This window comes from Colias philodice, chromosome 8, assembly GCF_061535455.1.
Source record: "Colias philodice isolate Cphi_HAF_F1 chromosome 8, ilColPhil1 Martin Lab GWU primary, whole genome shotgun sequence".
In the NCBI taxonomy this organism is placed as follows: domain Eukaryota; kingdom Metazoa; phylum Arthropoda; class Insecta; order Lepidoptera; family Pieridae; genus Colias; species Colias philodice.
Window position 1 is genome coordinate 3,416,236 of NC_143093.1, and position 13,740 is coordinate 3,429,975.

Genomic DNA, 13,740 nt, shown 5'->3' on the forward strand with positions numbered 1-13,740 from the left:
CCCTCCGAGTGAACTCTCCAGACTACAGCGCGTAAAACCACTGATATTATAATACTATACTAGTAGTAAAAATGAACAGATTTTATCAGTGCATATATGGATTACATTGATTCAATTTTTGTATCTAGTTCTCTATATTTAGCTCTACGAGTCTAACCTAACCTAACCACAAGTAAATTTATACTTTATAACTAGATAAAACTATAAAATGTGTATCTTTGAATACCTCTGTGTTAGTTTTAACCTTGACTTTAAGTGTACCTAATAGCAAAAAAAAAAAAACATTGCTTTAAATAATTATCTCTCCGTCTATTATACTATTTTTAAACTTGGAAATACTAACTTGCTAATTTTTACTTCATAGAATAATAAGTTGGGTTTGATAGTTTTTTTATTTGTCATCAACGTACATGTAATTTTGTGAGCATGTCACCAAGTCTGGTATTTGATTAATGAATGTGTTAAATAGAATTGGGCCGAAATGAGAACCCTGAGGGACACCTGAAGTTAAACTGTGCGTAATAGAGCAAAACCATTTACAACGACACAAAAAGTTCGATCATTCAATTAATCAAATTAATCCATTGTAAGAATTGTTTTGAGAAACCATATTTACGTAACTTTATAAATAATATTTTACATAAAACCTCGTCGAACGCGTTTCTTAAATTTGTATAATTAACATCAGTTTGTCCATTCCGATTAATAATTCTTTTTTCCCAAAACCGCGAGCGGTTCGGGCTCTGAGGGCGGGGCTGTAAACATCTAAAAACCATGAGTCCCCAACATAACTTTGAATTCAGCGACTGTATTTAAGTAAAAACGCGCTTTATTATTATCTACACTTATTTTTATTTCAAGGTACAAAATAATAATTATTCCTTCTAACATCAAGTGAATAATATTATATACTAGCTTTCCACCCGCAGCTTCGCCCGCGCAGTCAAAGAAAAACCCGCATAGTTGCGGTTGCGTAAAATGAAAAGTATCTCATTGCTTGTGAACCATGTAAATGTGTAAATAATTCCAAGTCATTTATTACGTGCTCTATAAATATTGGTATAACATAAATATATGGTAAATATTGGCTCGATGTGCTGTTTGAATAGTTTATTGCAAATTTGATCGCTGTTGACAGTTTGCATACTTGGATACCTCAAAATAGCCGATTGACCCGGTTGAGCTCTGCGACTGCGACGCGCATTATTTGAGATATTAAGAAGATTCATGATATCTGATTGGAATTCTAATAACTTTTATGGGCTTTATGCAATCATTTCATGTTCATTTTTGTTGTTAAAAGGAAAGTAGCAAAATTCTCGTGTAAATTAGACGTTGTCCAGCAGTCCAGACGCTCTCACATTGCTATAATAATTCATAATTTCTTGGCTACAAGTAGATACTCATTTCATAAATAAATCAAAAGCCGTTACCAGACGAAATAACCGTCGGAAACATTGTAGACTATTCCAAAGCAATGAAAACGAATTGAATTGAGCATCGGTATTGTGAGTCGCTGTCGAGATTCAATTGTGTATTCAGTACGAGTCGCATACTTTATTAATCTTATTCCCTCGTCTCCATTTTGTATTTCCTACAACGCTAGTGAAGATTTATTTTTCTTTTGTTAAGATCTTCATTTGTTAATGTGCCCGCTCTCCCCGGGGAATTATGTCGGTCTGTTTAGTTTGAAGGTTATAAGAATTTGTCTAGTGTAAATATACAGTTTGGGTTGTTAAATTTCAAAATTAAGTCTTGTTTAACCGTTTGATACTATATTTTATATACGACGTATGAAATAGCTTATAGCTCTAGAATCTTGTCTAGACTATCACCAGACGTATGAAATATTACTGTAATATTATTTATGCTGTACGCTTCCAGATTTTTAAGTGACTTCAGTTCTAGGATACTCGATTCAATTATTAAAAGTAAATGTCGACGAAATAGTAGTTAAAAAAAAAACATTTTCAATGTTTGTATCTATGAATACATTCAACTTACCTTTTAAGTAGTTCCGTGCCGGTTGCTAAAGAATTGGCATAAACAGGAGCCCAAGATTTTTGTACTTTATAAATGTCCCTCTTTGACAGCCCTGACACAGGGTTGATTGCATCAAGGTCACCCCATATTAAATGACTAAACCAGCCACCCATCTGCAAATAAGGTGTTTTATATTAATTATTGTTTATTTTAAACATTGCCTACAAGTATCTCTTATACGTTTTTAAAGAAAATAAAGAGATTTTTTCAATTGGATACGGCAGAATCAGTTGCAGAACTCGAACGTAGGCTATTTAATAATATCTTACACAATACTTATTTAATAATAAATACATAATTATGTTGTATTTTTTCTGAGGTACTTCATCACCAAATTACGAGAGTAACTCAATTCCTATTATTAAGCACAATAGAGTCCCAATTACCGCAGGTATCAACTATCAACTATCATTGTAATGGATGAATAAACTGATAAACAAGTTTTATTGGGTTTTATTGAGCAGCAATTTCAATACAAGTAATTTATCGTGCGATGTAAACAATTAGATATTCATTTTCAGAGCTGGGATGTAACAATAGATAACCTCAACATATCAAGTGTCGTACATAGGAGTCTGTACCATTATCTTAAATTTCTCTTAAATTTTTATAAACTAGCGGTTTCACCCGCGTGGCTCCGATCCTGTTGGTCTTAGCGTTATGATGTTATATAGCCTTCCTCAATAAATCGACCATCTAACACCGAAAGAATTTTTCAAATCGGACCAGTAGTTCATGAGATTAACGCGTTCAAACAAACTCTTCAGTTTTATAATATTAGGTATAGTTAGGTCAATTTCAAATATTACCGAACTTTTAATAGACTTTATGGACCCGCATAAAGTGATTATCGAAACAGTGGATTAGGTTTGGAGAGTTTCCAATGGAGTTAATCGGTCACATGGCGTTGGATACTTAGTATGTTTGACCACAAACAAATATAACGTGACCTCGATTGAGTTAATATTTGACTCGACACTACATTGAAGTATGCTCGTGTAGCGTGGTGTTTCAGTTGATGAAATGTTGTTGATTTGGGTTTGTCAAAGCTTTGAGGTAAAATTGGTTTTCTAGAATAGTACAAAGTGTTAATCGTTATGTATGTTGCATGAAAGACAAAAGGTTTGGCATTTGTTGAACGCACTTTTATAGAGATACAGATAATAGAGGATTCACTCTATTATAAAAGCTCGAATCGAAAGCTCTCGATAACTATACGTCCAAACGACTATTAAAGATATCACGGTTTTGAGTACATAACATTATTAGATACTGAAAAAATATACGTAAATTCCAAGGAATTCCTATAATAGAATTATAAAAACATGTGACAAAGAAAATTGAGCAAGGTAGGTACCTACATTATGAAATACTTTGAAAGTTTTGTCTTAAAAAGCTAGCTACTTCTCAGTTGCTGTCACAACTGTAAATTAGTATTTATATTATACTAGAGGTCTGCCCCGGCTTCGCCCGTGGTACATATTTCGCAATAAAAGGTAGCCTATGTCCTTTCTCGGGTATCAAAATATCTCCATACCAATTTCATGCAAATTGGTTCAGTAGTTTAGGCGTGATTGAGTAACAGACAGATAGAGTTACTTTCGCATTTATAATATTAGTATGGATTGTGTATTTTGATTTATGTAAAGATTTATTAATATTTTAAATTCGTTAATTTTACTCTAGTAATTCCAGTTTCCACATAGTGGGCTACCATTAAGTAAAGAGTAGACGTTTAAGTGCATATAATTATGTTTTGTAATACGTTTCCAAATATGAAGATACATATTAAAGTTTTTTTTACTGCGTACGTGAAAAATTTAAAAATAGTCGAAATAAATTGTTGTAATATTTTGCTCAAAGGTGTGACAAACGGAAGCTGAAATCGAACCATAAAATATGTGTGATTCCATAAAAAAATGGTTTGTGTATTAGTGCCTTATACATATATAAACGTGATGATTTTATTAGAGTATCATGTACCAACATTAAAATACTTTTAAGTATATTTTCTTAATTATCTACTTTAAGTGTAGAAAAGTTGAAGTGAAAAAAAAAATAAACATTATTTTAGACACTTTTTCACAGCAGGTCACGCTTTGTTATACAAATTCAAGTTACTGATAAGTAGTTAAAAGACATCTATTTTGTATAACAATTTAAAAAAAATATTGTTTATAAGTGTATCTTACATCTAGTAAACTCTATCGCGTAAAATCACGTATAACACAAAACTATACTAGTAGTAAAAATAAACAGATTTTATCAGTGCAAATATTAATGATATTCAAATACAGATAGAGTCATGTGGTCATGTAATCCCAAGTTTATTCAAGGCACGTGATTATTTGCTTGATATAAATAATTACCGACTTAACACATACAAATCTTGTTTTCTTTTTTATGACACAATAAAATATTGATGAAGAATTTTAATTTTTTAATAAAAATAAATTATTACTATTGGTAACTCACTTTTCCGTCCTTATTATTATTTATCACAAATACGCAATTCACGACTTATGCCAACTGAGGATCGTTTAACACTGATCTCGATGGTCATGACTTGTTTTGACCTCTTAATTCTTATCTATTGATATTATTGTTCACTTAATAATCCGTATTTATTGAGTTACGTATGTTTTTATCCGACAATAAGTTTACTAAGTCGGATATGTATCTTCATACATATCCGACTTAGTAAACTTATAAGTTTATTAAGTCTTATTGTAAACTTATTGTCTAACTATAATAAGTTAAGGTCAAGCGTAGGCCCATTGAAAAAGTAAGCTTTCTGAATGAGCTTTTATTTAAACGTCACATAAAGCCGAATTTATATTTTTGGTTTTATGGCATTCAAATGCTTTATAAATATAAAATAAAGAATAGAAAAAATTCGATCACGAGGCGGGACTCAAACTGAAAAGTGCTTCATATTGGTTGAAATGGTTGTTAATCATCTGACATCTCAATAGATGGCGCGCGGTGTGTCCCTTGTCCCTTCAGTCACATAAAACTGAGAGAATAGAATAAATTCGATTGCTCTGGCGGGTCACGAGTGGCTGAGTTGGTCAGGCATCCGCCCCGGAATGGCGCTAAAGGATGCGGGTTCGAGTCCCGCCTCGTGATCGAATTTTTTCTATTCTTTATAAATTTATAGTCACATAAAGCCGTTCAAAAACCTGCATTAAAATATTAAGAGCTTAATTTTGTACAAAATTTATGTGGAATCGTAACTACTTACAAATATCCATCCATAATTACAAAGTTGAACATTTATGATATTATATTTAGTAGTATCTTATGATTTATTTATTCTTAAAAATGTTATGTATAATTATGTTTAGCAGGTCACGCTTTCCTATACAAATTCAAGTTACTCGTATTAAGTATGTCTAATAGTTAAAAGTCATCTCTTTTTTGATAAAAATTAAAAAAAATATTCTAGATGTTTTGGCCACACACGATTTACAATTTCCTATGAACCCTCTTATCGAGTGAACTCTCCAGACTCAGACGAGTAAAACAACTCAGATAATACTACACTAGTAGTAAAACTAAACAGTTGTTATCTATGTTTGTAATTTATGTATGATCAGTGCATATACAGGGTGTAATCGTTAAGTGTGCACAAGCGATTATTCCGTAACTATTGCAAATATCAAAAAACTTTAAACTGATATCGAAAAGTACTTAACCTAATGAGTAAAATGGCCTAATAAATTTTAAAAAATAAAACGAGAAATATCCAAAAATGTTACACTAAATACAATGAGGAGCTCTATTTACAGTTTCTAAATTAACTTCCCTTCAAATTTGCGAAGTAATTAAAGCAGAAAACCATAAAAAGAAAGAAAAAGCTAAAATCTTTCATATTCGTATCTCATACTAAATGTAAGGGAGGGTTTCAAGTTATTTTTTTAGATATTTCTCGTTTTATTTTTAAAAATTTATTATGGCCATTTTACTCATTAGGTTAATTAAGTACTTTCGATATCAGTTTAAAGTTTTTTGATATCTGCAACAGTTACGGAATAATCGCCTGTGCACACTTAACGATTACACCCTGTATATTATTAGTAAGTGATGTTTTTTTTAAATAAAGAAAAATTCAAACATAGATTTTTTTAGATACAGTCATGTGGTCATGTAATCCCAAATTTATACAAGGCATGTGATTATTTGGCATCAAATAATTATTTTCCGACTTTAAACAACAAGTCATGCTTTCTCTATTATTATGCTAGAAAAATAATATACCTACATATTAGATACTGAAGAAGTAAAAGAATGATTGGATTGGTAACTCACTTTTTTTCGTTATGTTTGTTTATCACAAATACGCAATTGACGACTAATGCCAACCGAGGTTCGTAAAACACTGATCTCGATGGTCACGACTGTTTTGGTCTTTATTGATATTGTTGTTCACTTTTTTGTATTGATAACGTTAATGATTTGAGAAAATATTTATTTAGTATCTACTTATGGTCTAAGAGCCGCTGGTAGATCGACCTTCACCGATCTGATCAACAGATGAGATATATTTTTTGTCAAAAACAATTTATGAACAAATATTATGCCTATGATCAATTGCCCATCAAACAGTGCTCATGGCTATTTTTAATTCAATTGACAAAACTTTAAGTACCTACAGACTTACGATTTTCATCCAAATCCTTCAAGCAGTTTTTCGTGAAAGCATAACAAAACATCCATCCATATTAACAAACTTTTATATATTTTATGATATAAGTAGTATCTACTAATCTTATGAGCTATATTTTCTGGAAAATGTTGAAATCGATAATTCAAAAAAAAAATGTGTATAAACAGATACACATTTTTTTTTTGAATTATCGATCGAGCAGATCACGCTTTCCTATACAAATTAAAGTTACAAAGTTTTGTCTTGTAGTTAAAAGACATCTCTTTTTTTATAAAAAGTTTAAAAATATCCGATAAGTGGCCACACATGATTTATAATTTCCTTTGAACCCTCCGAGTGAACTCTCCAGACTACAGCGCGTAAAACCACTGATATTATAATACTATACTAGTAGTAAAAATGAACAGATTTTATCAGTGCATATATGGATTACATTGATTCAATTTTTGTATCTAGTTCTCTATATTTAGCTCTACGAGTCTAACCTAACCTAACCACAAGTAAATTTATACTTTATAACTAGATAAAACTATAAAATGTGTATCTTTGAATACCTCTGTGTTAGTTTTAACCTTGACTTTAAGTGTACCTAATAGCAAAAAAAAAAAAAACATTGCTTTAAATAATTATCTCTCCGTCTATTATACTATTTTTAAACTTGGAAATACTAACTTGCTAATTTTTACTTCATAGAATAATAAGTTGGGTTTGATAGTTTTTTTATTTGTCATCAACGTACATGTAATTTTGTGAGCATGTCACCAAGTCTGGTATTTGATTAATGAATGTGTTAAATAGAATTGGGCCGAAATGAGAACCCTGAGGGACACCTGAAGTTAAACTGTGCGTAATAGAGCAAAACCATTTACAACGACACAAAAAGTTCGATCATTCAATTAATCAAATTAATCCATTGTAAGAATTGTTTTGAGAAACCATATTTACGTAACTTTATCAATAATATTTTACATAAAACCTCGTCGAACGCGTTTCTTAAATTTGTATAATTAACATCAGTTTGTCCATTCCGATTAATAATTCTTTTTTCCCAAAACCGCGAGCGGTTCGGGCTCTGAGGGCGGGGCTGTAAACATCTAAAAACCATGAGTCCCCAACATAACTTTGAATTCAGCGACTGTATTTAAGTAAAAACGCGCTTTATTATTATCTACACTTATTTTTATTTCAAGGTACAAAATAATAATTATTCCTTCTAACATCAAGTGAATAATATTATATACTAGCTTTCCACCCGCAGCTTCGCCCGCGCAGTCAAAGAAAAACCCGCATAGTTGCGGTTCCCGTGGGAATTCCGGGATAAAACCTATCCTATTTCCCGGGGTAAAAAGTAGCCTATGTCCTTTCTCGGGTATCGAAATATCTCTATACCAAATTTCCTGCAAATTGATTGAGTAGTTAAGGCGTGATTGAGTAACAGACAGACAGACAGAGTTACTTTCGCATTTATAATATTATAATAGTATGGATTCCACAATTCAATCGCTTTGACATAGTAGGTAGTAGTATAAGTAGTACATGTAAAAATGTTCATTGTTAATTTTTTTATAAGAAACACGAATGATTAAAACTGATTCGTAAAATAAGTGTAGTAATACGTGTAGGTATATTAAATTCTATGAATAAAGATAAACCTTATCATACAGTCTGCAAGAACTCTAATTAAATTAATTACTTCAGTCTTTAATCTAATCATATCGTCCATGATAACAATCATTTTATGATCCAATATTTTGGCCTCGTCACAACGTAATTTCCCTGCTCTATCAATCGATATTTTCATAAAAGTAGTTCCAAATTCTTCTGGCCTTTCCTTCAAGCAATGATCAAAAATGAAATGTGTAAATCAAGAGAAGAGCCTCTTATATTATATAGGCTCTGTATGATTCTGAAATATGTCTTTTATTTTTGATGTATTGTAGTACCGATTTTGTTAAATATACGTTTATAGTTTATACTACTTACTTATATGCTTTCAGGGTATTGCTGCCGTACATACTGGTAGATATGATGGGATATTAACTTTGATTTTTATGTGTAAAACTTGTTTAACTTTTACACATATTTTGACTAAACAAAATCAGGACAAAATGAAAGACGATTTAAATTATAAAAATAAGATTTATTTTCTTAAGTTTGAATCACATTTTGTCTGGATGTGTTTAAAAATATATCTATCACATAAATTATTAAGCTAACTACGCAATAAAAATAATACAGTTGTAAATAGATATTTCATTAGCTAGTCATTTCGTTTTTGGATAAAGTTTCAAAAATGTGTTTGTACATAAAATCAACAGTCTTGCTCCAAGATCCGAGTGTGGCTTCATCCAATTTTAATACTTCAATAAGCATTTTCACTAAGACTCCTTTTAAATCCTGAAAAAGAAATATTCTTTTATTATTTTAATATTTTCCTATCACATACTGCATACATAATTCTGGTCGTATCTTCAGTATTGAATAGTCGCATAGCTTTTATTTATAAGTAAATTTTCAAGGCAGAGATGGCGAGGAGCACTTTACTGTCTCAAAGCAAAAACAGGCAAGTGCGCATTATTTATTAACCTTGTGCATATAATATTCTGCCCGTTAAAGATTTAAGGTAGTCACACCTCCAGTAGAGTTTCTGCATGCTAATTTAGCAAAATTTAGTTTCAGTTTCAATTTTAAACCATACTTACATTAAAATGAGATTCTACTATCTTCCGTTTACGATGTGACTCTCCAAGTTTGTTCATCAACACAACCACCACCTCAGGTTGATTTAAATTTATCACCGCTTGATTGAAAGAAGTCATCAAATTAAGGACATGCGCTCTAAATTGAAAGTTGTTCCCAAATTCCTCTTCTGGGACATTCTTGAGCATTTTGAAAAATGACAGTGTTGTGGGATCTGCTCGGAACAACCTGAGGAGAAATATTAGATGTACATATTTTAATTAATTGGTTTATTCTTTTTAGTACCTACAGTCTTTTGACTTGCGATGAACCAAAAGTTTACATCTTTTAAGATATATTTTTTTCCTATCGTAAAAATCCTCATTAAGCGCGTCACACACACGGTGAAGATACTATAATATTTTATGTTAAGATTCTCTAATATAAAATATTACAGTATCTTAAGGTATCCGGTATCAGCGTTCTGACCATCATTTTTCTTTTTGTCATTGCGTACTAAGACCACTGTAGAACCGCCATCCTGTTACAAATGACCCGAAACACTGACACAAAATTTCGGGTCATTTGTAACAGGATGGCGGTTCATATTTTTTATTGGTTTTATTCTTTGAATTAGGAGGCGATAAGCAAGAAGAAGTTGAAATTAATCTTTGATACTGAAATCATGAAATCAAAGGAATCGAGAGATTATCAAAACATTGAATCAAGTTTCGAAGAAATAGTAGAGTTATACAGTGTGGAAATTTTCGTTAGCCCTGGAGGGAAAGTACTTGAAATACTGAAGATAGCGAATATTGCTGAAAGGAAACATTCCTTTATTTTTGAAAAAAAATAAAAAAAAATAATACTTCATTCAATTTTCGAAAGATTTTCGAAAATTCACTTGCTTAAACCGGGAATCGAAGTAACCAAAAAATTTTAAAAATTTAAATTTGTTCAGGGCCCATCGAAAATTTCCACACTATAAGTACATATATTGTCGGGCCATTTTCAATGTACCTGTATGTATCTGTCCATACCTACATTAAACCACATTAAACTTGCCCTTTAAATAGTTCCGTGCCGGTAGCTATAGGATTCGCATAAGCAACAGCCCAAGATTTTTGTACTAAATAAATGTCTCTCCTTGACAGCCCTGATACAGGATTGACTTCGTCAGGGTCGCCACCCCATAATAATCGACTATACCAGGAACCCATCTGCAAATGAGGTGTAAACAGTATCTTACATAATACTTATTTTTATGATAAATACATAATCATGTTGTATTTTTTCTGAGGTTCTTCAACACCAAAAGTAGCTCAATTCCTATTAAAGCACAATAGAGTCCCAATTACCGTAGGTATCAACTATCATTGTAATGAATGAATAAACTGATAAACAAGTTTTATTGGGATTTATTGAGCGGCAATTTGTATTGCGATTGGCTAGAATAAAAAAATTGTCCAATTGAGAAATTAACATTGACTGAAAACTGTTTTCAAGAGTAAGTACGGGCGTTTATTGAGATAGAAGCTTTCGTCGAAAGCTGTTGATAAGTATATGTTTAAGAGTACAAAGTACTGTTAAAGTCATAAGCTGATTTAATAAATAATATTATTAGATATGACAGAAGAAGGGCCCCAAGGCTATTTTATAACGTAGTCGTATAACGTCGTTCGTCGTCGTTATATTAATAAGGCTATTTTATAACGTAGTCGTTTATGGTAGTCGTATAACGTCGTTGCGCCGACAGATATGATCATACTGAAAAACAAAGTAATTAAAAAATAACAAAAATATTAAGATGTTCATAATCTTTGAAAGTTTTGTTTAGAAAGCTCCACTTTTCAGTTGCACAACGTATTTATAATATAAAAACTATTGTATTGTGTAATTTGACTTATGTAAACCTAAGAAATTAAATCTACTCCTACAAATAAAGTCATAAGTCATGATTTTTCGTCAGCATATACAGGTACATACGCATATAATTATATACGTAGGTATATAAATATTGTAGTTTCTACTTTTTTACGTACTAATAGAGTAATTTTGTACCTAAAAGTCGAAATAGATACTTTTTTATAGTTCATAGTCATATTATAGTCATATTATTTAGTTCTTACGTGTGACAAACGGAAATCGAACGGGAAATGTGTTTGTCCATGAAAAATTTCAGTTTGTGTATTAGCGCTCTTTTTAAATAAACGTGACGATTATTATATTATAGTATCGTGTACCTACATTTAAATATGTACTCTAATATATTTAGATTATATTTAGACACTGTTTAACAGGTCACGCTTTCCAATAAAAATTCAAGTTGCTTATTTAATAAGTATGTTTAATAGTTAAATTCTTCTAGTTATATTTAATAGCTAAAGTCTTTATTTTGATGAAAATTTAAAAAATATTTATTTTATTTTATTTATATTTATTGGCCACATACGATTTATACTGTGAACCCTCTTATCAAGTGAACTCTCTCAGCTCAGTACCTACATATATAAAAAAAGTCTCTCGTCTCAAGATTACATGACCATTGACCACATTCATGTAATCTCCAGTTTATTTAAGGCAGATTATTTGCTTAATATAATTATTTACCGACTTTACACAAACAAGTGTTGGTTTGTTGGTTATGCTATTTTATGCCACAATAAAACATTGATGTAATTTTTGTTATAAATAGAAATGATTATTGGTAACTCACTTTTTGTCGTTATGTTTGTTTATCGCAAATACGCAATTCACGACCAATGCCAACCGTGGTTCGTAAAACACTGATCTCGATGGTAATGCCTTGTTTTGATCCTTCCTAATTTTTATCTATTGATATTGTTGTCCACTTTTTTGTATTGATATTTGAATAGATTAATTTTCCTTATTTATCAATTGACTTACGTATGTCTTATCCGACAATATGCTTTCTGTCTGAATCGGATATGTATGAACAGTATAATCCTACTGATATTATGAATGCGGAATTTTGTATGTTTGTTTGATGCTTCTTCACGCAAAAACTACTGAACCGATTTTCATTAAATTCGGCACACACACAGGAACGGGAACTATGCGAGTTCTCTTACAACTACGCGGGCGACGCTTCGTCAAAAAGCTAGTATAAGTTAAAGTCAAGCGTATGTCAATTTAAAATACAATCTTTATAACGCGCTTCTATTTAAGCACGTGTCATGAAGTCGGAAACCTGAATTTTTCATTTGAATTCACCTGAATTCACCCGCGGACAAAATCAAGTATTTCTATATTATGTCATGTGTATCATCCAAATCTGTTAAGTAATTTTTTCTTTGTGAAAGCTTAACAAACATCCATCCATACTAGCAATCGCATCCATACTAGCATCTATAACAGAAAAGTTTTACATTTATAAATATTATGATATTATAATATGATTTATATTTTCTTGAAAATGTCCAAAGCAAAAATTAAAAAAAAATACATTATAATATGCAGTTACTGATTAGCAGGTCACGACACAAATTAAAGTTAATTTTAAAAGAAAGTTAAAAGACATCCCGTTTCTCACAAAAATTTAAAAAAAATCGAGTAATTTACATATAATTTCCTTTGAACCCTCTTATCGAGTGAACTCTCTCACACTCACTCAGACACGTAAAATCACAGATAATATTATAATACTATACTAGTAGTAAAACTAAACAGTTGTTATCAGTGCAAATATAAATTATATTTAAACATAAATTCAGGACAATCCATCATGTATCTTTTTTACGTTAGGAGAACAGCATTGGGAGACTAGGTTTTTTTACAAGCATTATTTTGTATGGGATATTACTTCATTTTGTAGATGTCGTCCTACTTTTTTAAGCCTTTCCGGTACCGTCTTCTCCTTGAATAGATACTAATAATGCCGTTTAATAATGCAATTAAAAATACTGCCAAGTGCCATATTCTTAAAGCCGTCTCTATCTTATGCGCTGTTGTGTATTTAAAAAGCACACATTGAAGAAATGTTGTGCAACCTACTAGCAAAAAATACTTACTAAACAATATTTAATATTATGGTCATAGTCAATTAACCCATTGAGCCCCGAACGGCCCGATCGGTCCACGACACAATAGATTTTCTATTGTGTCTGTGATTCCGGGGCCTGAGTTATTAATCAGTTACTGCCTTACTGGTAGGTATAACCGTATAAGTATTTCTTGGTTTCAAAATTGTTCCCTGTAAAACCACTCCATTGATTTATTAATATGTACTTTATTCTTGATAATCATCATCATCATCAGCCTGTTACGTTCCCACTACTGGGACACGGGCCTGGATCAGATCAAGTGTGTCATATTATGACATCTGCCAA

General features: G+C 31.3%; 1 protein-coding gene across 1 annotated transcript; it reads right to left on the reverse strand.

The window, feature by feature from the left end:
* Positions 1–8,870: 8,870 nt before the first annotated feature.
* LOC149486411 (hemoglobin-3-like) lies at positions 8,871–12,310 on the reverse strand. Its single transcript, XM_089697802.1, has 4 exons — positions 12,108–12,310; positions 10,457–10,611; positions 9,415–9,640; positions 8,871–9,109 (listed from the first exon to the last, which is right to left on the reverse strand). Exons 2-4 carry the CDS (start codon positions 10,609–10,611, stop codon positions 8,969–8,971), a joined length of 522 nt encoding a protein of 173 aa, XP_089553928.1. The 5' UTR covers positions 12,108–12,310; the 3' UTR covers positions 8,871–8,968.
* Positions 12,311–13,740: the final 1,430 nt, after the last annotated feature.

Excerpts from the sequence above, each read along its gene's own strand:
- LOC149486411 (XM_089697802.1), bottom strand. The coding sequence starts at position 10,611 with ATGGGTTCCTGGTATAGTCGATTATTATGGGGTGGCGACCCTGACGAA. Across the intron at positions 9,641-10,456 it reads GGCACGGAACTATTTAAAGG|GTTGTTCCGAGCAGATCCCA; the intron begins GCAAGTTTAATG and ends ATTTCTCCTCAG. Across the intron at positions 9,110-9,414 it reads TAGTAGAATCTCATTTTAAT|GATTTAAAAGGAGTCTTAGT; the intron begins GTAAGTATGGTT and ends TTTCTTTTTCAG.